This window comes from Asparagus officinalis, chromosome 6 (assembly GCF_001876935.1).
Source record: "Asparagus officinalis chromosome 6, Aspof.V1, whole genome shotgun sequence".
NCBI classification, from domain to species: domain Eukaryota; kingdom Viridiplantae; phylum Streptophyta; class Magnoliopsida; order Asparagales; family Asparagaceae; genus Asparagus; species Asparagus officinalis.
The window spans coordinates 44,952,134-44,978,549 of NC_033799.1; the positions used below are offsets into that span (position 1 = coordinate 44,952,134).

Below are 26,416 nucleotides of genomic sequence, written 5' to 3' on the forward strand. Positions count from 1 at the left end.
TATTAATCTCCTCATCAATCTCTCTTTAAATAGACATTGATTAAATTGAAAAGAGGTTTTCTAATCAGAGCTCTAATAGGAGATTAAATCTGTCAATGCATGGCTAAAATAGAAACCTAAAATCTTACAAAACGCATCCAAACCATTGATGGTTAAACCTAATCATTGATGTGCTATTGATGATCATCGATGGTACCTTGTAATCCATCATTTTTTCAAATTTTGGTTTCTAGAATTTACAGATTATTGACTATAGCCTATTGATGATTGAAGCGACCATTGATGGTTGATTGTAGTCCATCGATCGTATGATTACTCATTTCTAGAAAATATAGACTGTTGGCTATAGTCCATTGATGACTTGCGCGATTGTTGATGGTGCCTCGAGACCATTAATAGTTAATAGGCTAAAATTAACTCTCGTGTTGATTTTTGCATCATTCAAGTCACAACTTGTTCGTACGTATTTATTCCTGAAATATATCATCTTACAAACTAATTAGTACCAAATGAGATTTTGTTATCGATCAAACAAAAGATATTACACGAACATTGTTACACCCCAAACAATATTCTAACATGTTTGGTATAGGGGATTGGGAGAGGGCGAAGCAAGAAAAGAGAGGGATGGGAGAGAGAAAGAGGGGGTTGGGGGGGGGGATTGGCAGGAAAAGTGAATGAAGGAGATTGTAGAATGGAAAATGTAAGAGTGATGGTATGGAATATGAGGGAGAAGGAGTGGGAGAGAGGAGATGTTGGGGAAAAGGAGGAACAAGATGGTGGGAAGGAGAGTTTTTTTATCTTTTATAAATTTTAGAATCTAGGGAGAGGGGCAGAGGGGTTAATCCAAATAATATGAGAACTTGATGGGTCTATATACAAGGTCATTTTAAATTTTATTTGAAAATTATTTTTCACTGTTGGAAAAGCTTATGTGCTGCTAATTTATCGTTGTTTAGGTCAAAGTGTTCGTCGGTATTACTTTCTTGATACATTTAACTATTGTCCAGACAAGGACTCTCGATACTGTTCCATGTCTTGCAATGTAGTACACAAGATAATAGCCTTGACCAACGATGCGGATCTTAGCTGAGAAAGGTCGTAACCCATCTGGTTCCCTGCCTGCTAAGTTAGAGAAAAAAAGGGCTTTTCTTGAGGACAGGTTGGTATTAAGCTTCTCTATTTCACTTAATGGATCCCTTAATGGCTATTTTGAAGGAAAGAGGGGTTTAAGACAGGGTGATCCCCTATCACCTTATCTATTCATTCTTGGGATGAAATTCTTATCAAGGAGACTAGAGCTATTAAAAGAAGACAGGTTGTTCAAGTATCACCCGATGTGTGGAAAACTCAAAATTTCTCATCTCATCTTTGCGGATGACTTATTGCTATTTGCCAAAGGAGATCTTTATTCCATTCAAAAGTTATATCAATGTGTTAAGGACTTCAGTGATACAACTGGTCTTGAAGCAAACTTGGATAAATGTTCAATCTATTTTGGTGGGGTGGATGATGCTATTAAAACAGAGATAAAAGACTTCATGGGGTTTTCAGAAGGTGCCATTCCATTCAGGTACCTAGGAGTCCCTCTCATTAGCAAGAGGCTTACACATGTGGATTACAACCCTTTGCTAGAGAGTATTTCAAATCAATTCCAGAAGTGGTCAAGGCACAGCAACTTATCGTATGCAGGGAGGATTCAGGTTATCAAAAGTGTGATTTTGGGTATTCAAAACTTCTGGACATCTAATTTTGTACTGCCAGTTAAGGTAGTAAAGAAGATTGATGAAGTTTGTAGGCAATTCCTGTGGGGGAAATCAGGAAATTTTTCAAAAACTCCTTTGGTCTCATGGGAAAAAATATGCTGTGGGAAAAGTCATGGTGGCTTGGGAGTGTATTCTGCAGCTATTTGGAATCTAGCTACTACTATGAGGAGTATTTGGTATATCCATGTCAATAAGGAAATGTTATGGGTAAGATGGATCCATGGGAATTATTTTAAACATAGAGATGTATGGAATGTTGAAGCAAAAAGAGGAGATTCTTGGATGTGGAAGCAGCTACTTAAATGTAGAGACAAAGCTTTGAATGAAGTTGGAGGCATTGATAACCTGAAGAAATTGCTTGGAGATTGCTACAAAAAATCAAAAATCAAACTGTCAGCAATATATTCTGCATTCTCCCCTGCTAATCAAAAAGTTACCTGGTATAACACAGTGTGGGGAGCTTTGAATCAACCTAGGCACTCGTTTATACTGTGGCTTGCAGTGCTGAACAGGCTACAAACACAGGACAGATTATTGAGAAGAGGGATAATTAATACAAATCAGTGTTACCTGTGTGCAGGTTCTGAGAGCAGAGACCATTTATTTTTCGAATGCTATTATTCCAGGGATGTCTGGCTGAGCATCAGTAGCTGGCTTGAAATTGATTGGCAAACATGCTATTGGAACTTACTTATGAATTAGTATATCACTAGACAAAGAGGGAAGGGTTTCAAGAAAAAAGTTAGGAGATTGGTGCTTGCGGCTGTTGTGTACAGAATTTGGGAAGAAAGGAACAGAAGATATCACCAGCAGGTGGGGAGAAATGCTGATCAGTTGGTTAAGATCATCAAAACTGATATCTTCACTTCATGCCTAAACAGTCACATCACTGATGAGCAAAAAGATTGGCTAGTATCTTTGTAAATTTTGTTTAGGAAGATGGTTTTCTCATAATTGAGATAGTGATGTACATAATTTCCATATTTTTGCTAATGAATAAAAAGTTTTTCATTGACAAAAAAAAAAAGGTTGGTATTAAGCTCAGAGGTCTAGGCTTTATCTAGGCTTAAAGGTGAAGAGGCCCGCCCAGAGAGGGCAAGTACAAACTCAAATGCTCGAACAAGGTTTTTGTTTATACTTTTATGGTTACAATTTTTTAATATTTGAAATTAAAATCTAAAATATTATCACTACCAGATAAACATGTTGATTAACAAAGAGAGTAATAATAAAAGCCTAACGCAAAAGGTTTAGAAAAAAAATTATAAGAATTTTATTGATAGATTGATAAAAGTTTACAACGTAAATTAAATTGGATATAAAGACACACAATTAAAAAACTTGACCATCAAGAGAAATTTCATCGAATCCGTAGGGAGTTTCTAACAGACCTTGTGTGTATTATTCCACTCGTATAAGTTTGCATCACACATCAAATTCTTCGAGCTCCTGCTCTTAAGTTACACCATTTCACTTAATTTAATTTATATAATCAACCATCATTCACTGCTAAATAATGAGGCATCCTAGACGGAAAATTCTGTCTAGGATACCCAAAATTCCGTCTAGAATGCGTATCCTAGACGGAATTCCGTCTAGAATACGCGTCTAGTATGTTTCTGTCTAGGATGTAGTATTCTAGACAGAAATTCCGTCTAGAATACATCCTAGAAGGATTATTCTAGACGGAATTCAAAACTGTCTAGAATATATCCTAGACAGGTTATTCTAGACTTTCCGTTTAGAATAATTCATCCTAGACGGAAAAAAATTCCGTCTAGAATGACTATTCTAGACGGAAATTTCCGTCTAGAATGAGTATTCTAGACGAAAATTGATTTTTTTATTTTTATTAATTTTTTTTTAAAAAAGGCATTCTGGATGGAATTTGAGTATCCTAGACGGAATTTCCGTCTAGGATACTATACTACAGTATTTTTTTCTTTCAGAATCTACTTTGGTTGCATGTGCACAATATTGAACAATAAAAAATTATATTCATATCCAACACAATCTAATTATATTCCAATATCAAATCTCATTATATTCAAATAATACATTCACCAAAATACTAGAAAAAAATTGTTTACAAACTTTTACATCAATTATTTACACGAATTCACATAGGATTTTCCCAACGCAATCAACTCATCATCATCACCACTCTTCTTATTAAGTCCAAGCCTATTCTTCCTTACCTCTTCCTCTTCAACATCTTCCTCGCCTTTGTCAGAATGATCGCATGTATCTTCGCTTTTCACCTTCTTGGAACGATTCCCTTTAGCCCTACCATCATGCATGCCTTTACCATCGATATTATCATTCAAAAACAAAGATATATTATCATTCAAAATCAAAGATAAATAAATCTGTGCATTTTTGCCAAGACTTCTCACAACGGCAACTTTTAGGTGCCATGAACCACATGCCTTAAAATTTGTGATGCCACTCATGTCAAAGGAAGATGAACAATCCGATTATTGTAGGACATGTGAATCATCATGATTAACTGACATTTTAATAAAACAGATGCATGCCAGCAAAACAAAAAAAAAGTACTCAATAGAAGCATCTCGTTTAGAATTAGTATGAAGTGTGAGCAATGACGTTAAATACACAACCTAACCAAAAGCTTACAGGTCTAAGCAATGGATATATCAGCAAACAAAAATTGTCTTAACACGATTACCACATTTGGTTTTTGACAGACTAAGATTAATTGACAGACTAAGATTAATGGCCTGATTGGTTTTTGTTTGTTGTTGCGCTAAGTCCGTTCATAGTGGTGGCAAAGCGTTTAGGGGGGGGGGGCATGACACGCACTCAAAGGCGGCTAAAGTCCGTTCATAGTGGTGGCAAAGCGTTTAGGGGGGGGGGGCATGACACGCACTCAAAGGCGGCTAATTCTTGCCCAAGTTTGAATTTTGGTTACGCCAACTAAAAGTTGCCAAGATACCCTTAGACATTATTATTCGATTTTCGCCTTTGCAGATATATTGCAACTACGGTTGTCGTCAAAATTTTGTCGACCTATTCATGCATCGGATAGTCTGGCAAACATCTTCGTTCATGTATACATCCACTAAAGGCATACGGAAATTATTTGCAAGAAACGATTACCACATTTGGTTTTGATGATGTAGGAGGCCAATTCAGAAAGAAGGAATCAGATCTCTCACGCGTACAGCTGTACAATGTACATAATTACTCAACCGAGAACCTTAACGAGCTCAGGAACAAAATAAAAGACTCAGCATTATAAGAAGTCGACCGAGTTCTTGAAGTTTCATTCATCTTCACCGACAGCAGGGAGCCCTTCTTTGAACCAGGAGTAGAGTCCTCCTTCAAGATGGAATACATTCTTGTACCCATTTGATACCAGTATGTATGCTGCTATCAGGGACCTGCCACCAAAATAAACACAAATAAATCCTCCCATGGATTAAGACAGCATGCTAATTCTCTCTGTCCTAAAGATAAGAAACAAATTAGGCTCTGTTTGGCAAAACTAACTGAAAGTTACGAGATTATAGCTGAAAGCTGTTAAGCTAGCTGAAAGCTGTGAAATTATAGCTAAAAGCTTATAGCTGTGTAGCTAGCTGATTAAAGTAGAGCTGTTTGGCAAAAGTAGCTGTATAACTAGCTTAAATTTGTAAATGACTAAAAAGGACATGCAATATTATTGATATAAAATTAGAATTACTCAACACTCATTTATTTATTTATTTACTAGTTAGATTGCACATGCAATGCACGTGATAAAAACAATAACCATCATCACATAATAAGGGAAAACATTATGAAAAATACACAAACATTGAGAGGTCAATTGAAAGAAAACAGTAAATACGACATCTAATACTGTAGGCAATTATCACATTGACTACCATAATAAGAGAGCAATGTTATCACGAACTTCCCTCATTTCAGAAGTTGTCCCTCTTGAAGAATTACTATTCTCATCAGGATCCTCGAGTTCATCTTGAGTTTCATCTTCGGGTACATAATTTGGTTGCTGTTCTAACACTTTAAACAACGGATCATCGACTGAGTTAATGCGAATATAATTATGCAATGCAAATGCGGTCATAACAATATCAATTTGGGTCTTCACACTATACTGTGGCATTTGGTGAAGAATCTTCCATCTTTTCTTCAAGACTCCAAATGACCTCTCAATACAACTACGAAGAGATGAATGCGCACGATTAAAAGTTTCTTTAGCATTGGTTGGCGCCTCTCTTTGAAACTGCGATTGATGGTACCTTATTTTGGGATACGGTACTAAATATCCCAGTCTATCCGGATATCCTTTATCAACCAAATAATATCGACCTATATTAAAATTTAAGAAAAGTGAGATTAAATGAAGGAAATATTATGACTATAATATATTGGAGTACATAAATTTAAACAAAAAATAAAAACAAACCTTGTAGAGGATGAGGAAAATTCATTGTTGGCGTGTTAATCACATGAAGAAAAACACGTGTATCATGTGCTGATCCTTCCCACCCAACAGACAAAAATGTAAAACACATATCAAAGTCACACACAGCCATGACATTGAAAGTGGGGATGTCTTTTCTCCCTCTATAACGCAATTGATCAGCCTCGGGAATACATGCTGCCACATGAGTACCATCAATGCATCCAATACAATCCTATAATTTAAACTTCATCATTATAATAATGGTACGTATCAAAATTTATAAATTAAGTATCAATTACAATAATTTTTACCTTAAAATAAGGCATGTATCTTGTATCATTGGCGATTTGAGGTGGTATGAATTGAAAGTTTCGATCCTTTGGTTGTATAACATCCCGTGCAAGACCCATATAACCTTTATTTCTACCACAAATCGCTTCTAAAACTTGGGTAATGGTTCTACTAATAGTCTCACCAGAACGTTGAAATCGCTCACCAACATCTCTATTAGAGAGACCCAACGCAATAGTATAAACAAATATACCCACTTTTTCAACCACTGTCATGTTCCTACTAGGTGTTAATCCATATTTGGATTGTAACTCTTCACATAGTAGCAAAAATACTCTTGATTCCATTCTAAAGGCATTCACACATCGAATAGGATGTCCATTTAGAATTTCTCTCATCCAATCTTCCCCTCTTTGATGTGAAGTCATGCATGGTTCTTTGTAAATGTATTTGTAGTAATATGTAGCTATAGCACTTGTTGTACATGCAGTTATAAGCCAAAATATTCTCTGCTTTTTCTTCCTCCTTTTCTTCATATCCATAATACACCTAAACAATGATTAGTTTAAAAAATGAAGATAAGTCTAAACAAGGTAAAATGCAAATTAAACACAACCACAAAGTTTAACAGTTCATACAACCATAAGATTAAGAATTCATGCAACCAAATTAAACACAACTTCAACACTTAATAAAACACAAACAATGGCTGAAATATCTAAAATTACCACACCTAATTAAACAAATAAATAATAGTTCAAATGTTTACTTGTCCTTCATATCATACATAAACTTTAACCAAGCCAACCTAGAAGCATCATCCTCCATAGCAAAGAAAAAATCCCTTCTCATAGCATCCTCAAGTAAATAAACAGCATAACACCACAAAGCACTACCATTTTCCAACCCATCCATATTTTTAAGAACATTCATCACCATTACAGCACAATTCACTGGTGTTTGAGTATTTGTCACGCTATCAGGAGCACTACAATCTGACTCAAGTGCTTGGGCTGCATGACCACAAAATGCAACCATGTTTTCAAGATGATGATTCATCATTGCTGATCCCGTAGATTGTCTCCTTTTACGCTTCATTGGCACAGAATTCACTGTTTTTGTGGCAGTTTTTTGTGGTTCTTTAGAAGTCCTCCTATCACTAGTTGGTACTTGGGTAACACCTTGGCTTTGGTTAGGTTGTTGATTATCAGCATTAAGCACTTCATTTGAAAACTCATGCCAAAAAGTACCCTCACTTCTTTCTAGGTTTTCCAAGCGAGATGAGTATTGACTATATTCTGAGTAAACATGATCTTGAGAATCCTCATACTCACCAAGTACTCTCTCTTCACTATTGGTTTCCTCTTCTTCAACACCTGCTTGAACCCTCTCAACATTTCCAGATTGTACATCATTCACAACCACACTTGAAGGATTCATGCCGGGAGTAACGCATTCTAACCCGTTAGCTACTACATCCGAGTATAGCTGATCCCATAGCTCTTCAATGGCGCATGGTACCCCTTTGTTACGAAATTTTTTAGCTTCAGGTTTTTCCTACACAATATCATAAAATATTAAATCAAACAAAATATTAACTTTTCTTTAATTTACCAATTATGACTATGTGAGAAAACAACTAACCTTGATTTTTATCTCCCACCACTCATTGGAACAATCAAGCTTTCCAGTTATGTAATCCCAACCTAGGCCAGTTTCAGATTGCTTCAAACCTTTCCAAATTCTCCAATCTCTCTTCATTTGATCATACTTGTTTTTTAACTTTTAATAATTTGTTACACTTTCCGAGTAGGTTCTAGTGCTCAAAGTACTATTTTCAGATGTCTCTCCATTTGAATAGTTGATTCGCCATTCTTAGAACGAATGCCAAACATAGCTCCAATAATACAATCATGAAATCATTTGTCCAGTTAAATGTCTTTCCTCCGCATCATCAGTACCTTTGTTTTTCTGATTGTCCACATTATCATTACTTGATTCCATCTATAATATTAGAAAAACACACATGAATAAAAATACATGAGTGGAGATGAATTCTGTAGTAGCGAACAATGACATAAGACAATCAAAGCTGGCATATTTAGCATAGGATACAAATAATAATTACGTTTACTGTAATGTCAGTTTACACAACAAGATTGTCTCCCATTAGCGCATGAAAATGTTCTCGAATGGCTTGAATATAATGCTTTATTTCACAAAAACAGGACTCGCCTAGTGCAGGAAACTGGTGGATATGATATTACTATGCTACATGGATTAGGACCATGGCACGTATTAATAAATGTTCACCTTACATTTTTGTTGGTAATGTTTTCTTGCCTGCAATAATACTACGGAAGCCTTCTTCCTTATAGAGTCTGCTGGTGTGAACTGCTTTCAGAAACGCACTGTACTTGCACAAGCTATGGAAACGATGGACAATATCGTATGAACAATTTCTATTTTTCTATAGAACAGAAATTACATGGAGCAGACGTGTTCAGTGCCTGAAATACACACTTGCTCCAATTAACACAAGAATTTATGAAGATAGATGATTTATATACTACAAAGAATAAGTTAAGTTTATAATTATGTAGCATCAATTGTTATAATTTTTCGGTTAAGGCGGCATGCATAGTATTTATCTGCATTAGGAAGGTTCCTCTATTAATATCCGACTACCAACAAAATAGATATATGGGGACGGTTATTTGGGGACGGTTCAAAACCGTCCCCTTTGCCTCCTAAGGGAACGGTTGTGTGACGGTTACAATCGTCACGAAAAAATCTAAGGCAACAGTCCAAAATAAAGTGTTGGCCTTGAATTAGGCTTTTTAAAAAAAAATTTAGTAGGCTAAAGGGACGGTTTTGTAAAGGACTCGCGCCCAAACTTTTTTAACAAAATTTATTTTCTCTCAGAACCGCCTGACCCGATAACTAAAAATTTTCTTCACCCGATAGTTAGGGTTTCTCATCTTCCTCTCCTCTCGTCGAATCCTCTCCTCTCGTCGACTCCCCCGTGCGCCGTCCGTCACTTATCTCCTCTCGTCGACTCCCCCATCCGCCGCTCTCTTTTTTCCTCTCGTCGACGCCTCCGTTCACCGCCGGCCACCTTCACTTCGTCAGTTCGCCACGCCTCCCCCGTTAGCCGTGCCTCTCGTCGCTATCCCCTCTCTATCATGTTGTGATTTGGGGTATATCTTTCTCCTTTTCAGTCATGGGTTTCAATTTTTTTCCTTTTTCTCTATTTAATGAAAATTTTATTTGATTTTACAAATTAGGGCTTTGTTGTTTTGGTTGATCATTGAAAGTGGTTGAAAATTCTACCAGAAAATTCAATATTGCCTAAATGAAGAATACCAGCCACAACCCGAAAAATAGCATCCTGAAAAAACACAAAAGAATAGAAGTAAGAACAAAGAGGTAAGGGCTCAATAGGTCAGAAGTAAAGTGCAAAGGGTCTTTAATCCCCAATAGAACCACGAAAAGATACATGCCTGTTCATCACAACTGATTCCATCATTTCCTCATGGTAATTTAACAGAGATGGAGAGACTAGTAATGCAGGAAAAGGCAAGAGAAACAATAACACATGACAAACTAAGATTAATCTGAACCTCTGAGACATTGTAAGGTAATGGGGAAAAAATTATAATGCAATAAAAGAAAGTAAGGAATGGAGATGAGTACCGTATCTTTTCCTCCACTTCTCAAAGTATGCGAACACTGTCAGACCATAGTCATGTGTTATTGTTTCTCTTGCCTTTTCCTGCATTACTAGTCTCTCCATCTCTGTTAAATTACCATGAGGAAATGATCGTGGTGGCCCTTCTATTCCTTGCCGCCTTAGCTTATTACAAATTCCTTGCGGTTGCAACCACATGACATTATAAAAGTACAACACCACACTACAAAACCCTATCGAACATAGAGAGAGCAAGACCTCCATGAATATCTCCATTCTCTTGGTCTCCCCCTCTCCTCTTCCTTCATGTTTTAGTCCTTGCTGAAGTGACTTATATATCATTGTTGGTATTCTATTTTAGTTATGTAGCTTAGAATATGGCCTTCACTCAGCGGCTAAGTCAAAACAGCACCTGTGACTTGGCTTCTCAAAAATAGCAAATGCTCTTGAGAATGACTTCGTCACTATCTTATTTTAGAAATAGTCACATGTCTTGTTAAGCTTAACTTTGATAGTTTTCAGATGCTTTGGGTAGTTGGTTTGCTTAGTTTCACATTAAAGGTTTTGCTTTTCTCCAATGCCCTTGGTTTGGTCCATCCAAATTTTGTCTATGTCTATGTCATGTTGCAGTACACTTAACTCTATAATGATAAGTTTCAGTTCTCTAAACAAAATATGAAACTAATAAATATTCATTTTTAGATATAAACATGTTTTAGTTTATGTATACTACAATTAAACAAATAATTATGCTTTAGAGAGACTAGTCCTATAAAATAACTTGCAAACTCTATAGTGATAAGTTTCAGTTCTCTAAACAAAATATGAAACTAATAAATATTTATTTATTTTAGATATAAACATATTTTAGTTTATGTATGCTACTCTTAAACAAATAGTTATGCTTGAGAGAGACTAGTCTTATAAAATAGCATGCAAACTCTTTAGTTGATGAATTTTTATACATTATAAGTAAGTAGATATATATTATTGATGTCTTAATATATTTACTTTTCTCTAGCAGATACAAATTATGGATAGAGATAGAGGTTGGATGTATAATACTTCTCGCGTAAGTGCCGAGTACATTGAAAAAGTGAATGACTTTCTTGATAAAGCATTTGCAAAAGCAGCTAAAGGGAATGAAATATGTTGTCCTTGTCGTGGTTGTTTTAATCGTTGTTGGCATCAGCGAAATACTGTCTACAATCACTTGATTGTCAAGGGATTTATAAATAATTATTACAAATGGGTTTTCCATGGTGAGGATTTGCCATCAAGATTGAACGTCCATAGCGAGAGTGATGATGATGATGCACGTACTCATGATGATGTAGACGGATTACTACATGATATTTTTAGAGGCACAATAGAAGAGTTTTCAGATAACGATGAAGAAGGCATAAAGGAAGGCACAGAGGAATTGACCGAGGATGCTAAGAAATTTTACAAGTTAGTGGAAGAAGGCCAACAAGAGTTATTCCCAGGATGCAAAGCTTTTTCCAAACTCTCTTTCATAATTCGATTATATCTGCATAAGTGCATACATGGACTAAGCAATGAGGCATTTGATGATTCTCTGACCTTGTGGAGGGAAGCAATTCCAGACATAAAGTTGCCAAAGTCTTTTTATGAAGCCAAAAGGATTGTCAAGGACTTGGGTCTCGATTATGAAAAAATACATGCGTGCTCTAACGATTGTATGCTATTCTATGGAAATGTAAATGGGAAACTGAATAAGTGTAGTAGTTGTGGTGCTTCTCGGTGGAAGCCAACGAAGGATGATGTAGCAAATGATTCCAATCAACCATCTAAAAAGGTGCATAATGTTCCAGTAAAGGTTTTGAGGTACTTTCCTTTAAAACCTAGAGTTCAAAGACTATTTATGTGTTCTCAAACTGCTAAATCTATGAGTTGGCATTCTAAGGAGCGATCGAGGATGATATTCTAAGGCATCCGGCTGATGGCAAAGCTTGGAAAGACTTTGATGAAAAGCATCCAGAGTTCGCATTAGACCCTCGTAATGTGAGATTAGGGCTTGCTAGTGATGGATTTAACCCCTTTCGAACAATGAGTATTGCGCATAGTACATGGCCAGTTATCTTAATCAACTATAATTTACCGCCATGGATGTGCTTGAAGGCGGAATATTTCATGCTATCTCTACTTATTCCTGGTCCTCAATCCCCTGGCAACAACATTGACATATACTTGCAGCCACTGATTGATGAATTGAAAGAGTTGTGGGAAGTTGGATTGCATACATATGATGCTTCTATCAAACAATCATTTAAATTGTGTGTAGCTTTGCTTTGGACAGTTAGTGACTTTCCAGGATACACAATGTTGTCCGGATGGAGTACTAAAGGCAGGTTGGCTTGTCCTTATTGCAATTATAATACATGCTCTGGCTTTGGACAGTTAGTGACTTTCCAGGATACACAATGTTGTCCGGATGGAGTACTAAAGGCAGGTTGGCTTGTCCTTATTGCAATTATAATACATGCTCTGAGTATTTAAAATATAGCAAGAAGATGTGTTATATGGGTCATCGTAGATTTTTAAAAGATGACCACCCATGGCGATTTAATAAAAGATCGTTTAATGGTGACATTGAGCTTGGAAGAGAACCGATATCACTGTCTGGGACTGAAATTATAGATGAATTATCTGATTTTGTCAATGAATTTGGAAAAAAGCAAAAGAAAAGAGCAAATAGAAATTGTCCGTGGAAGAAAAGGTCGGTATTTTTTGATTTACCTTATTGGGAGCATAATAGATGTCGTCACATGCTAGATTTAATGCATATTGAGAAGAATGTTTGTGATAATATTGTTGGCACATTGTTAGGAGAAGAATGTTTGTGACAATATTGTTGGCACATTGTTAGACATTCCAGGAAAGACGAAGGATCATGTTAAAGCTCGCTTTGACTTACAACAAATGGGCATAAGACGAGATCTTCATCCTGTGCAGTCGGCTGATGGTCGGCGTGTTACATTTGCGAAAGCTTGCTTTTCTATGACAATACAGGAAAAAGAAATGTTTTGCAAAGTGTTGGCGGATGCAAAAGTGCCTCATGGTTGTGCATCAAATATCTCAAGATGTGTAAATGTGAGAGAGAAGAAAATATCTGGGTATAAGACTCATGATGCTCATTTTCTCATGCAATATTTACTTCAAGTTGCATTAAGAAGAAGTTTGCCTAGGAGTGTTGCTATTCCTCTCATCAGATTAGGTGCTTTCTTCAAGGGTTTATGCAGCAAAGTTCTCAAGCCAGTTGAACTTAAATCCTTGCAGTCTGAGATCGTAGAGATACTTTGTCAACTTGAGAAAATATTTCCACCAAGTTTCTTTGACATCATGGTTCATCTTCCTGTTCATTTAGTTCAACAAATTTTGGATTGTGGGCCAGTCAACTACTTCTGGATGTACCCAACAGAGAGATATCTTTGTAGATTAAAGTCATATGTGCGTAATAGAAGTGCTCCTGAAGGTTCCATAGCAGAAGGATATTTAGCTGAAGAGTCCCTAACTTTTTGCTCATTATATATGCATGATGGTGTCAAGACAAGATTTAATAGATACACAAGTATGTATGAGAGAGTTGATGTTGCAGAAGAGACATCGCCAATTTTTCCTAAGATAGGTCATCCATTGGGAGGAAAGAGGAAAAGAAAGGGCAAAGCATTTACATTAGATAATGTTGACTGGGTTAATGCACATCGATATGCCTTGTACAATTGTGATAACAATGAAGTGGATAATTACATACGGTATGATTCATTACTTAATTATTACTTCTTATTTAATGTTGTTGTCCATATTTCACTTTATAGACCTATGTATTTTGTATTGTTATGCAGTGAACATAAACTTTTGATTGAGAATCAGTCAAGAAAAAGAGGCAGAACAAATAAATGGACGGGAGCTCAAAAGCACAGCAAGGACTTCACTGACTGGTTTAAAACTAGAGTATCTGAGTTGGAATCAGCGCCTGATTATCTAAAATGGTTATCAATGGGTCCTAATTTTGTAGCAAAAAAATACAGAGGCTATTATGTGAATGGTTGTACTTTCCACATCAAGGCGCGTGATGAAACATGCAAAACTCAGAATAGTGGTGTGTCTGTAACCAGTCAAGTAGACAGTTATGCAAGTTCAAAGGACCATAATCCTAAAACTGGAAATGTTACTTTTTATGGCGTCATACAAGATATCATTGAAATAGACTATTGGGGCAAATTTAGTGTTGTGCTTTTCAAATGTGACTGGTTTCATTCAGAAGAAGATGAATATGGGCTTATCCGCGTCAATTTCAATAACAAAGGCCATATAAATGACCCTTTTGTCATGGCATGCCAAGTTCATCAAGTTTTCTATGTGAAGGATCCTGTTGAAGAGGCAAACAAGAATTGGCATTATGTTTTAAAGAAGCTTCCTAGTCATGTTTATGATATTGGTGCTACACATGGAGGTGACTATTGGGTTGAAAGTAGTGACATTGTCAGTGATTTAATCCCAACTAGTAATGATGACATAGATGATGTGGGTTGGTGTAGAGATGATGTGCCGAGGTCCACTGCTGACATTCCTCCAAATATATATATTGATGATGACAATATAATGGAAGGTGATGAAGACAGTGACTTTGATGAAACAGAGTGGGATTGGATGGAGTAAAGACACGGGACTTTCTGTATGTTTTGAAAGAAATGAGCTTTGAACTTTATGTTTTGAGTTTATGGGTTGAGTAGACTTTGTCATTTTCTTTTTGATTTGAGTATGAATTAGTAGTTTAAAGAACGCAGAACTTTTGCAAGATTACAGGTTATGATTTTGTAACTAACAATCATATTTGAAGGATTAACCTCTTCAAAATCCATGCACCTTCAATGTTTTTTGGATTCATCGTTAATCAGCAATAATGGGTGCTTTTACCATGTATATGCATGTACATATAATGTGTCTTAAAATTTATATCTGAAGTCATTCTCTGAACTTCGCATGTTAATCTGCTAAGAATGTTAATGGGTGCTTCTACCATGCATTGCTCATGTTATTAAAGGTAGGTTCATACAGATATGCACGCGTCTCAGAGTCAAATTTTAACTTTCTAGAGTCTTCACCCCCTCTAGACAAAAAATAATTTCTGGTCTCAACTACACTTGGTAGAAAAACAAGCAGGTCAATGACAGTCTTGCTGGTGAGTTTTCTTAACTAATCGAAATTACCTCTGTTGAGAATCAAATCTGTCAGAGAATCAGGTAGACTATTAATCAAACTAATAAAATACCTGGACAGGAAGATCAAAGAGTCCTTGTGTCCACAGAAAACCATAAATCATATATCATGAAATATATTTTTATTTCGCAAAGACAAACGCACAATTACAATGTCGATGAGCTTTAATCTGGAAATTTTTTGTTTATTTACAAAGTTCTTCTACAACGTAGCCTATACATTTTCAGTCTAATCTTTTTCCTCATATCCGCTTTTGCATAAGCATGTGTTTCTTTTGTCCTCTAACGTATCTTTTGTCCTCTAACGTATCTTTTGTCCTTGGAGTTACCAGGGAACAAACAAAAAAAACATGGAAGCAGAAAAAAATTATGTGTCAACCTCTTCAAAACAGAAGAGATCATTTGAGGTAAGTTGGGTTGAGTTTTTATTGTATATTCTAAGTTTCTTTCTCTAAATGTATTAATTTTTTTTCTTTTCCTTGTTTGTAGGTTACGAGCAAAAAATGTGAGCGTGGTGACAAAAAGAAGCCAAAAAGGATATTTTATCCTCCGAAACAGATTACAAATATGGCAACGACATGTCCACAAGTGCACCCAAAAGAACATAATCGGGTAAATAATATGGATAGTATGAGAAAGCATGCGCCCAATATATGTGAACCACCTGCTAGAAATATTGCAATACAAAGAAAAGAGTTAGAGGTGCAGACAAAGAAGAAAATGATCCGTATGAGACAATCAAGAGAGGAGAAAATGTTGGATGAAATAGAAAATGCGGAGCGAGATATTCGGAAAAAAATCATAGAGCAAAAGGGACAATTTAGTAAGGCACGACACCAACTTCACGATCATGCACAAATAAAGGTGATAGCAAGAGGAGAACACTCGGCCAACATAGAAGATGAAGAGGAAGATATTAGAGAGAATTTCATAGAAGATGCTGAAGGAGATGTTAGTGAACATGATGAGCAAGATGAAGAGGAAAATATTTGGGAGGATTCTATAAACGAGTCTAAAGGAGGTGAGGATTTAAGGGAACAACCAGCAAGACAGGTAGCCAATAAAGTGGTAGACAAACCCAAAAAATATCGAGGACAAACTAAATGTGAAAAAATTCATGCACGAAGTGTACATGAGCGACAAGTTATTTTTTTAAATGGGTTTGGACAACCTATCGGACCGTCAGATAAGGCATGCAGTGAACTTAGCAGTTTCTTAGGCACACTTGGAAGAAACTCAAGTTTTGCACCTCTGGATAAGGAAAATTGGCACAAAGTTGAAGAAAAAGATAAAGAAAAAATATGGGATTATGTTAAGGTATGATTTTTATAATTAATCGCTAATTTCCTGTTGTTCTTTCCCTCTTATTTATATCAAGTTTTTATGATCAAAAATTTTTATTGTCAATTGATGTTAATGTAGGAAAAATATGACATTCCAGAGGAAGGGAAAAAATGGACCTTAGAAACTGTCAATTATGCTTCACAACAAGCACTCTTCTCTATATTATCTGTTTCACGCATGTTTACAGGAAGCTTGGTGGTATTATGAGTAGTTAAGTTATAATAATAATATTTGATTAGGTTCACTTCTAAATTCACTTCTTAATTAGTGCTATGTATTTTTATTTAAAATTTTCTGTAAACCTTTTTCTTGTTATTCCTCAGAGGTAACTACAAATGATTGACTACCTAGAGTTGGGAAAATGTATAAACGTGGAAATACTATTCTAACAGGCTTTATCCCTATAAGCTTAAAATATTAGCAAGCTGAGTTAATAACTAGGATAAATAGTCTATTGTTAGTGTTCCTCATCTAATAAGATACTCGTGCATGATGCACCAGTAATTCACCAGTTCAGAAATCATATATATATTTTGCTCATAATGTATAATTCAGTGTGATTTCTAATTAAAGAATATATTTGAGTTCCTCAGATACATATAGGAACACAATAACATATCATTTGCTAATAAAAATATGTTTCAGATTGTGTTAAGAGTTGTCGAAGCATGGAAGAAGTCAGAAATGTTTACCTACCTGCTTTGTTAACTATGGACATTCAAGTAATACCAGAAGCTGCCATTTCTAAAGTAGGAAAGGAATTGGCAAAACTTTGTATAATATAGTATAGGTTTATGAATGTTAAGTTACACTAAACCCCCATGAACTTCCAGTGTTCTGCAGTATTAATTAGTAATAATCAGAGTGGGTTTAAAAGAAGTATGTGAGCATTCCCCATTATTATAGCAATCAGGATTATAAGATATGTGCTTGATTCTTGAAATTTGTTTTTTTCTTTCTTTTGCACTGAAAGCTATTAGGCGATGGCAATTCCTGTTACAAACTTCATGCACATACGAAACTCAAGTTGACACTAATAAAAAGAGGAATAAGTTACATATTTATTGTATTAATTATCTAATACAGGACTGTGGTTATAGGACTTACATACAAGAGTTACCCATGTCTCTTCCGGTGTCTCTCATGTTACTGCAGTTATAGGACTTACATACAAGAGAGGCTGATATCTACTGTTTCATTCATTACCCGAATATTACAATCTAAAATCAATTGTCAATATTCAAATGTTGCGACATAATCTCAGTGATGCGTTATAACCCGATGCATGCGACAAATTTTGCAAAATCCAGGTTTTGCTTTAGTCACTTGAGAGAAACAGGTCTTTTTTGTTCCTGCGGTTATAAATTTTATAAACGCCACAGGAAGTTGCAAAATAACAAATGCTCAATAAGGATCTAAATTCTCTCTCGTCTTTTCAAATCAACCGGTCCTAACATTTTTATAGCTTTAATTAAATAGAAATCCATCTTTTAAACATAACAACAAGCAATCTAAGTAATTAGCCATCCTTCAATACAGTGAAGCGACACAAGACACAATATACTCCTCACAAGAAACTCCTCAGGAACTCGATTATTTCTTTCGTCCCTGCATCTCCAAAGACAAGATCTTGCTCGAGTTGTCCAACATCCCTAAGTCCTAACTCTTTAATTATTTTGTTAATTTTTCCTGCAATCTGGATTCATACATATGGTGAACCAGACACAATGTTAGTATAAATTTATTTCTCACAGCTAGCTTGAGCAGCAATATACTATACTACACTGGGTGATAAGTGATAACAGTATAAATGTATTTTGTATATGTTGATTCTTTCTTCTATACTTTGAAAATATAAGCTGATAAAATCTATTGAAGCAGTGAAATAGACACGGAACAGCAGTGCTGCTAATGGTTTGGTTGTTTTTTAAATCCACGTTCCTTCTATATGTGTAGAAAACAAGTGAGACCAACAAAGCAAATCGTGAAGGTCTAGAATATATGCACACTACGGGGACAATAAGTTTTGCGAGGGTTCGCCAAAAAATGGTATTTCAATTTTTTTTAATGTTCCTTATTAACAGTATCCTTTCTTTTTGTTCGTTTTTAATGTATTTATCAATATTTTAACTATCATGTCTTTATTATAGGAAAATGAGTTGGGAAGACCTCCAAGTGAAGCTGAAATGTTTATTGAGACCCGTAAAAAGAAGATAAATCCACAAGGAGAGAAAACAATCAATTTGATAGTAAGAATGTGCCATATTTCCTAAATATTAATATTCATATATTGCTTTTTAAAAACAATCAATTTGATAGTAAGAATGTGCCATATTTCCTAAATATTAATATTCATATATTGCTTTTTAAGTCCTAATTTTCATATAACATGCATAGCAACTAAATATAAATTTTTCTAATGCAGGGTGCTTTAGAAGAACTCAAATCTCAAGATGAAGATGATGATGCATGGGATTTAGTCAAGAAAGATGAACATCCTGGACGTGTACGTCTTAGGGGGAGGGGTGTCACTAAAACCATGCTCCAGAATAAAAATAAAAAGATCATGGATCCCTCGGAGCAAGTTTCAGAATCTGTTGTTCAAACTATATCACAAAAAGTTGAGCAAGAGTTGACAAAAAAGTTTGAAGAGCAGAAGGCAGATTTGGTTCATGGTTTCGCTGAGCTTTTGACTGAAACACTTGGGCAAACAATTGATCCGGCGGCTATTGCAAGACTTATTGCACGCACAAGATCACCTGAGCAAGGTGGTAGTGCTCGAAATCATGATCATCCTCGCTCATCTGCAAGCAGCCATCAGCCACGAAATGAGGTAGTTTTTTCTTTTGTTATATCTTTCTTTTTCTTTTTTGTGTATTATGACAACTTGATTTGGATTGGTTGCTTCTTAGTTCGCCCGAAATGAGGTGTTATATACCTAAATATGATCGTCATGCAATAAGTTATGACTCTAAAGAGACACATACAGTCCATTTCATGCAATAAGTTATGACTCTAATGACCTTTATCCTTCTATCATCCGTGTCTCTACTATTCTACTTGTGCTTACTCTTAATTTCATTATATAAGTCATGGTTTGATCTTGAATATAGGGCCTCCCATTAATTAAACCTCAGTATATGAGCATTCCCCATTAATGTATGTGAGTTCAGACCATCGTATCTCAGTACCATTCCCATCATCAAGTGCAAGCCCAAAACTTTAACAGCTATGAGCATTCCCCATTAGTTTCTTTCTAATTTCAACTTATCAATCCATCTAAGTCAGTATATTGTTATAACAGCTATGAGCATTCCCTTTTTCTCTCTCTATTATGCATCTGTGGTCTCTTGTGATTTAAAGCTACCTGTACTAATATTCTCACATATATACTGTACATACACTTATTCTGTCATATTGTTATACTAATAAAAATCTATATGGAGCTAGGTGGAGATCTAGATATGATATACAAGGCATTCGTGTCTCTTCTATTCTACTTGTGCTTACTCTTAATTTCATTATATAAGTCATGGTTTGATCTTGAATATAGGGCCTCGATCCCATTAATTAAACCTCAGTTTGATCTTGATAATTTCTATGTTGTAAATGACTTGATAACTTTATACATTTACTTTGAAGGGTTTAATACTTGTGCTTACTCATCTTTTTATCTTGATGTACGCAGGAAAACATCTGAAGATCCATGCTTGTCACTCTTTAGGGGATTTATTTGTTGTGAAGATTTAGAACTTAATCGTCTCAATAGAGACATTTTGACATTTTGATTAAGTAGTAGCTCTTTGTTTTAATCATGGAGGATTTGTGATATGTGCTTAATTTGGTAAGTTTGTATGTAAAACTTGTGAAGAATTATCTCAATCCTATTGCTATAATATTGTTCTTCGTTGTAACGAATTGTTCATTATATTAAGGCTAAAGTTTGGTTAGTTTGTGTGTAAAACTTGGACTATTGTTTCTTTGTATGTGAGGGACTGATGTGTGATATCTGGGTGATTTGTTTTGATCAGTAAAAATTGAAACCGTCCCCTTTGGTATAAAAATCATCCTCATAGATCACAAACAAAACCGTTCCCATAGACAATATAACTGTCCTCTTAGGTCAAGCTCGAAACCGTCCCCCTTGGTATAAAAACCGTCCCCATAGAAACCGTTCCCCTTGCTATCAAATTGTTCCCATTGCTTAGAACCTAAAAACCGTTCCCCTTGCTATCAAACCGTTCCCGTTGCTTAGAACCTAAAAACCGTTCCCCTTGATATACAACCGTTCCACTTGCTCTAAACTAAGAACCGACCCCTTAGCACAACCGTTCCCTTATGGTACTATTGGGGACGGTTTACAAATCGTTGCACTAGGAGCATAAACCGTCCCATTAGACCTACGGGCACGGCTGCAAACGAGACGGATGTAGAACCGTCCCCATAGACCTAGTGTGACGGTTTCCATGCCTAAGGTGACGGTTCCGAACCGTCCCCATAGGCCTCAAATGTGGTAGTGTTAGTATTTCCTGGGATTTGGCTAATGATAGACATGGCTAGATCTAGAAACAACGATAATACAGAAAATTTAAGTACCAACCAAATCCAAATCGCATGCCATCATCCCCACAACAATCAAACATCAAAGGAACAGAACCCTAACCTAATGAACAAAAACAAATCGAAAAATAGATCGAGAAGGAAACTCACAATCAGTAAATTAGTTGAATTTGAGCAGGGAGCAAGAATCCAAACCCTTCTTCTCCTAGGCGGATCAAAGAGCGAAATAGAGAAGAAGAATCGATGGCAGAAGGTTTTTCACGCTGGAAAAGAAAGAGGGTTTTTTTTTGGGTTCGGTTGGCCTATTTAAAGGGGCAAAAACGGAAGAATTATAATTGACAGCTTCTTCCCAATCCTAAACGCTACTTGAGATAGCTTTTCAAAAGCTACTTGCAAAAGGCACAATCTCTTAGATAAGCCCCTCTTATTTTTTGTCACCAAACAGCTCTACTAGCTTATTGACCAACTCAATAAGCCACAAGCTCTTAGATAAGCCAATTTTTTTGGTTGCCAAACAGGGCCTTAATAGAACAAATGAAGGGGTTTCAACATACCAAGATCCCAAACTTGGAACTTAATGTTGTTGCACTGCACAGTTCCCACATTGAACTCAATCACTGAAAATTACAACAACAAAAAACAAATTAATTATTCAAGCCTACTCGTATCAAATGAGGAGAGAGAGAGAGAGTGAGAAATAAGAGCAGAAATTGAGCTACTTGGAATCGTTGACACCACTTCCCCCATCTGAAGCCTATCTGTGAATCAAAACCAAAACACAAATTAATCCCTCAAAATTAAAAAAAAATTAAAAAATTTAATGAGAAAGAAATTGGAAGAGGGAGAGTACAGAGGATCGTGGCTTTTCCGGCATTATCGAGGCCGAGAATGAGGATCCGAGCCTCCTTATTGCCGAAGATAGAAGAGAGCATCCGCGTGAAGAGGATCCCCATTAGATCTGATCCGATAAGAGCTTCTCGGATCTTTAGCCGATAACGGATCCGGATCTGGGTCCGCGTAAAGAGCTTGAGATCACTGGGGATTTTTATTTGGGGAAGAAGTTGGGGAAGAAGTTGAGCAAGCTTGGGGATCCGGATTTTCTCTCAGTGGGTTTGTGTGACTTAGAGAGTGAGGTTTCATTGTGTTCTTATCCATATTAGAGAACAAATTATTGTATAGAGCTTTTATTATGAGATACACTTTGTAATACATTTGTACACCGAGAGGAGTGTGTGGTGAGAGACGGGGTCGTCCCAAGAGGAGTGGGGTAGGTGGTAATGCCTAGAGGTAGGTTGTAATTCCTAACACTTGAGGGAGACACAGGCTAGATACCAACACTTAGAGGGTGTAAAGTGAGATTGCAAGAGTGTAATTTATCTGTTGTGTTATCGATACTATTATGTATCATTTTTTAATAATACATGGTATTATTATTATTATTATGAATATTTTTGTATAATACGTTGTATTATTAATTATGTATTATTTGTTGTATTATTTCTACTATTACATATTATCTGTCGTATTAGTATAACTAGTACGTTTTACTGTGTATATAATTGTCCCATAATTATTTGATTTTAAATGTAAGTAAATATATTTTTATTATTAATTATTCTCGTTTAATTGTACAATATGTGTATATATCGACTATTTTGTATTCACTATTGTATTAGCACAACATGTACGTTTTTAATTATAGATAATTATTACATAATTAGTTTAATTTTTAAATACCTAATAGTATTTATTTTAATTATTTTAACCGTAACCCTAAACCCTAATATAAATATATATATATATTATATATCTTCTCTCTCTCGTTCTTCTTCTAAACACCGCCGCCGCCTCAATATCATCTTCTCTCCTCGGCCCCTGACCTCAGACCGCCAACCCAAGCCTTGTCGGCCCCTTGCCACCCGCTCGCCAAGTCGCCGCCCTCCTAGCCACCCCCCACGCCCCATCTCGTCGCACCAGATCTCCAGCTCCGCCCTGAGCTCCTCCAGCCCCTCGTCGTCACGCTACCTCAGCCCAGCACTGCGCCGAGCTCCACTCCATCGCCAGCGCCCCCTGAACCCCGACCACACCTGTCGGCCATTCTCGCGCCGCAGCGCAGTCCCTCGCTCTCGCGACGACGTGCGTCGACAAGCACAGCCACTCGCCCCTCGTCCCGTTGCTCCGATCTTCTCCGATGAACTCCGAGCTCTGCCCATCACGTCGATCAATAGTGACGCCACCTGCCTCAGATCCGAGCACAACTCCCTACAGTTGTCACCCTTCAACTTCAGATTCGTCGACTCTCCAGATCCGCTCCTTCAGATATGCTCCAGCCGACGCTTGCTGAGAAACCGTCGTCATCAGACCCCACGGTCTCACAGGCAAGATCCCGCTTCTCTTGATTTGATATTCTATTATTTATATCTGTTAGTAATTGATTTCATAGATTAGACTATGATATGTAATTACCTGCGTGAGTTTGTTGATGAACGATATTGATTACGAGATGCTTTTAATAAAAAGAATATTTTAGATTTATTTTAAAATTATTATTATAAGAAAAAAGTTGATTTTGAAAAAGGGGTTAGTTTTGAATTAATATAATGAGAAAGAATTTTTTTAAAAGAATTTTTGGAATTAATAAATTTATGATTATGACGATTGGAAATTGCGAGATTTCATGCGTAATTATTTGATAGTTGTAGTTCCATCTTGCACTGTTATTAGTAGTTGTTCACGTTTCCTGTTCATGATTCATGACATTTTTACATAGTATTCGTTGCATTTATACATTATTATTGTTGAGAATCGCGAGTATTGCTTGACTATAGTGACCCGTGAGATATGAGTTGTTGACTTGGACTTGGGATGGGAAGGTCTGGGTTCATGTTATCAGACCCGTGAGATATGAGTTGTTGACTTGGACTTGGGATGGGAAGGTCTGGGTTCATGTTATCAGATATGTTTGTTGTTTATTTCCAGGCTCGCACCATGACTTGGGATGGGAAGGTCTGGGTTCATGTTATCAGATATGTTTGTTGTTTATTTCCAGGCTCGCACCAGTGAATCGTTTCGCACTGGGGTGGGTCTGAGGAGCTGTGATCGGATGTGTATTGTTTATTTCCAGGCTCGCACCAGTGAATCGTTTCGCACTGGGGCGGGTCTGAGGTACTAGTGAGATGTGATTGTTAACTTGATATCCGATAATGTGAACTTTGACTCTGTGTGAGATGTGAACCAGTGACCTGTTATAGGATGACTAGTTACATGACTCGTTTCTTGGTTAAGTATGAGTTCTTGTGAGATATAGGCTAGTTGTGTTTCTTTTTATACATAGATCGGGATTAATATTTAATTATTTACAATTCGAGACATATGGTATATACATGAGGGTTTCTTTGTTTGGATTATTTCGCTCGACGTACTACGTCTTGAGTTGTAGATTTTTAAGTATTAATTCCATCTAGTGTATGATCCTGTTACTTGGATGATTAGACTGATCGCTAGCTGCATGATCTCGTTACCTGATCGATTTTGGATGCTTTACGTTTATCATGTTTTAGTAGTGTTTTCGCATGTTGATTTTGTCAGATTTCCAGTTGCACGTTCTTTTGTCATTTCTGTTATCGTATCGTTTTCTGCTTGGGTTTTCGTTCGCTCTATTTTTTGTGGGGTCTTGTCGTGTGCCATACACGCTGACGTACACCTGTTTTTTCTGGTATATGTCAGACTTAGAGGAAGAACAGGTCCAGCTGGGAGATCGCCAGGAGCCAGAGGATTCTCAGCAAAGTGTCTTGCAGACGTAGCAGAAGAAGAAGCCGAAGCTTAGTCATTCCTCTTAGTTTGTTTTGTAGCACCTTCATTTCCTTTTGATCAGTGTATTTTTATATTCTCCAGTATTTTATTCAGATAGTTTTTGTATAAGGGCACGTTTGACCCGTATTATTATGTCTTGGATGTTATCCCATTCATGATATGATATTTTTATTCTGAGTTTGTCTATTATATTCTTGCTTATTGTGATCGGGGACCTATGACTTCGCATTGTATTTATTTCCAGATGCTTAGCGTATTGGATTAAGAAAAAAAATAAAAGAAAAAAATAATAGTGTATATTTCTTCTCAATCTAATACGTCGCGGGCTTGTTCACGTTCCGATTCCCGGGTATTTTGGGAAGCGGGGCATGACAAACTGTCAAAATGAATTTATTGCTTGCACTATATAATGTTCAATTGCCACTATATGAATATTGTTTAACCAGTAAAATAACTAGGAAACCTTTTATTGGTGGACAAAGAGACAAAGAACTTTTAGGGTCGATACACTCATACATTTTTGGTCCTCTAAGTATCAAAACTCATAGTAATAAAGAATATTTTATTACTTTTATCATTGATTATTCTAAGTTTATATACGTCTATCTTATATCTAGAAAATTAAAAGTTTTTGACTACTTTAAGAGATATAAGACAAAAGTTGAAAACCAACTTGGAAGGAAAATTAAAATTTTGAAAACTGATATTTTGAGAACTGATAGAGGTGAGGAATATAACCCTAAAGAATTTGATAGTTATTATATTCAGTACGGAATTAAAAGACATACAATAATGCAGTATACACCACAATGGAATGGTGTTGCTGAAAGAAAGAATAGAACTGAATATAGTTAGATGCATGTTGTCTCATTCTAGTCTCTCCAAAAAATTTTGAGGAGAAGCATTTTTAACTATAAACTATATTTTAAATAGAATTCCTATCAATTTAGTTGTATCTATACCTTATGAGTTATGGAATGGGAGGAAACCTAATCTGAGTCATCTCAGGAAGTGGGGAACTATAGCCCATGTTATCATTCTATACAAACTTAGAGATAAGTTGGATTTTAAAATAATAAAATATAGATTCATAGGGTATTTAGAAAATTCAAAAGGTTTTAAGTTCTTTAATAAAGAAAAAGGGGTCATTAAAAGCAGCGATGCTTGATTTCTAGAGAATCTGGAGGAAGAGAAACAAGTTCAAGTGGAAATAGAACCTCTAACTGTAATAGATGATGATTATTACGATGTTGTTCCCACTAATGACCCATATATT

At 36.1% G+C, this 26,416-nt stretch overlaps 4 protein-coding genes across 4 annotated transcripts; 2 read left to right on the plus strand and 2 right to left on the minus strand.

Annotated features, from left to right (window-relative positions):
• On the minus strand, positions 5,053–21,562 carry LOC109846115. Its single transcript, XM_020415341.1, has 5 exons — positions 21,478–21,562; positions 6,510–7,038; positions 6,199–6,430; positions 5,654–6,101; positions 5,053–5,170 (listed from the first exon to the last, which is right to left on the minus strand). The coding sequence occupies exons 2-5, from the start codon at positions 7,029–7,031 to the stop codon at positions 5,053–5,055; spliced, it is 1,320 nt and encodes a 439-aa protein (XP_020270930.1). The 5' UTR covers positions 7,032–7,038; positions 21,478–21,562.
• Positions 7,255–8,265, minus strand: LOC109846116. The gene is made up of 2 exons (XM_020415342.1): positions 8,134–8,265; positions 7,255–8,046 (listed from the first exon to the last, which is right to left on the minus strand). Exons 1-2 carry the CDS (start codon positions 8,248–8,250, stop codon positions 7,255–7,257), a joined length of 909 nt encoding a protein of 302 aa, XP_020270931.1. The 5' UTR covers positions 8,251–8,265.
• LOC109846117 lies at positions 11,214–14,863 on the plus strand. Its single transcript, XM_020415343.1, has 5 exons — positions 11,214–12,028; positions 12,133–12,552; positions 12,708–12,924; positions 13,031–13,956; positions 14,047–14,863. Exons 1-5 carry the CDS (start codon positions 11,214–11,216, stop codon positions 14,861–14,863), a joined length of 3,195 nt encoding a protein of 1,064 aa, XP_020270932.1.
• LOC109845438 lies at positions 18,352–20,491 on the plus strand. Its single transcript, XM_020414690.1, has 4 exons — positions 18,352–18,816; positions 18,918–19,016; positions 19,193–19,600; positions 20,456–20,491. Exons 1-4 carry the CDS (start codon positions 18,769–18,771, stop codon positions 20,465–20,467), a joined length of 567 nt encoding a protein of 188 aa, XP_020270279.1. The 5' UTR covers positions 18,352–18,768; the 3' UTR covers positions 20,468–20,491.

What these genes read in the sequence shown, in the direction of transcription:
- LOC109846117 (XM_020415343.1), top strand. Translation starts at nt 11,214, where the DNA reads ATGGATAGAGATAGAGGTTGGATGTATAATACTTCTCGCGTAAGTGCC. An exon ending in GGATGGAGTACTAAAGGCAG is followed by an intron (nt 12,553 to 12,707) that starts GTTGGCTTGTCC and finishes TTTAAAATATAG; the next exon opens with CAAGAAGATGTGTTATATGG. An exon ending in GTCCGTGGAAGAAAAGGTCG is followed by an intron (nt 12,925 to 13,030) that starts GTATTTTTTGAT and finishes GCACATTGTTAG; the next exon opens with GAGAAGAATGTTTGTGACAA.
- LOC109845438 (XM_020414690.1), top strand. Translation starts at nt 18,769, where the DNA reads ATGCACACTACGGGGACAATAAGTTTTGCGAGGGTTCGCCAAAAAATG. An exon ending in CGAGGGTTCGCCAAAAAATG is followed by an intron (nt 18,817 to 18,917) that starts GTATTTCAATTT and finishes TCTTTATTATAG; the next exon opens with GAAAATGAGTTGGGAAGACC. An exon ending in AGAAAACAATCAATTTGATA is followed by an intron (nt 19,017 to 19,192) that starts GTAAGAATGTGC and finishes TTTCTAATGCAG; the next exon opens with GGTGCTTTAGAAGAACTCAA.
- LOC109846116 (XM_020415342.1), bottom strand. Translation starts at nt 8,250, where the DNA reads ATGAAGAGAGATTGGAGAATTTGGAAAGGTTTGAAGCAATCTGAAACT. An exon ending in GGTGGGAGATAAAAATCAAG is followed by an intron (nt 8,047 to 8,133) that starts GTTAGTTGTTTT and finishes GATATTGTGTAG; the next exon opens with GAAAAACCTGAAGCTAAAAA.
- LOC109846115 (XM_020415341.1), bottom strand. Translation starts at nt 7,031, where the DNA reads ATGGATATGAAGAAAAGGAGGAAGAAAAAGCAGAGAATATTTTGGCTT. An exon ending in TTTTCCTCATCCTCTACAAG is followed by an intron (nt 6,102 to 6,198) that starts GTTTGTTTTTAT and finishes ATTTTAATATAG; the next exon opens with GTCGATATTATTTGGTTGAT. An exon ending in AACATTGCTCTCTTATTATG is followed by an intron (nt 5,171 to 5,653) that starts GTAGTCAATGTG and finishes TTTTGGTGGCAG; the next exon opens with GTCCCTGATAGCAGCATACA.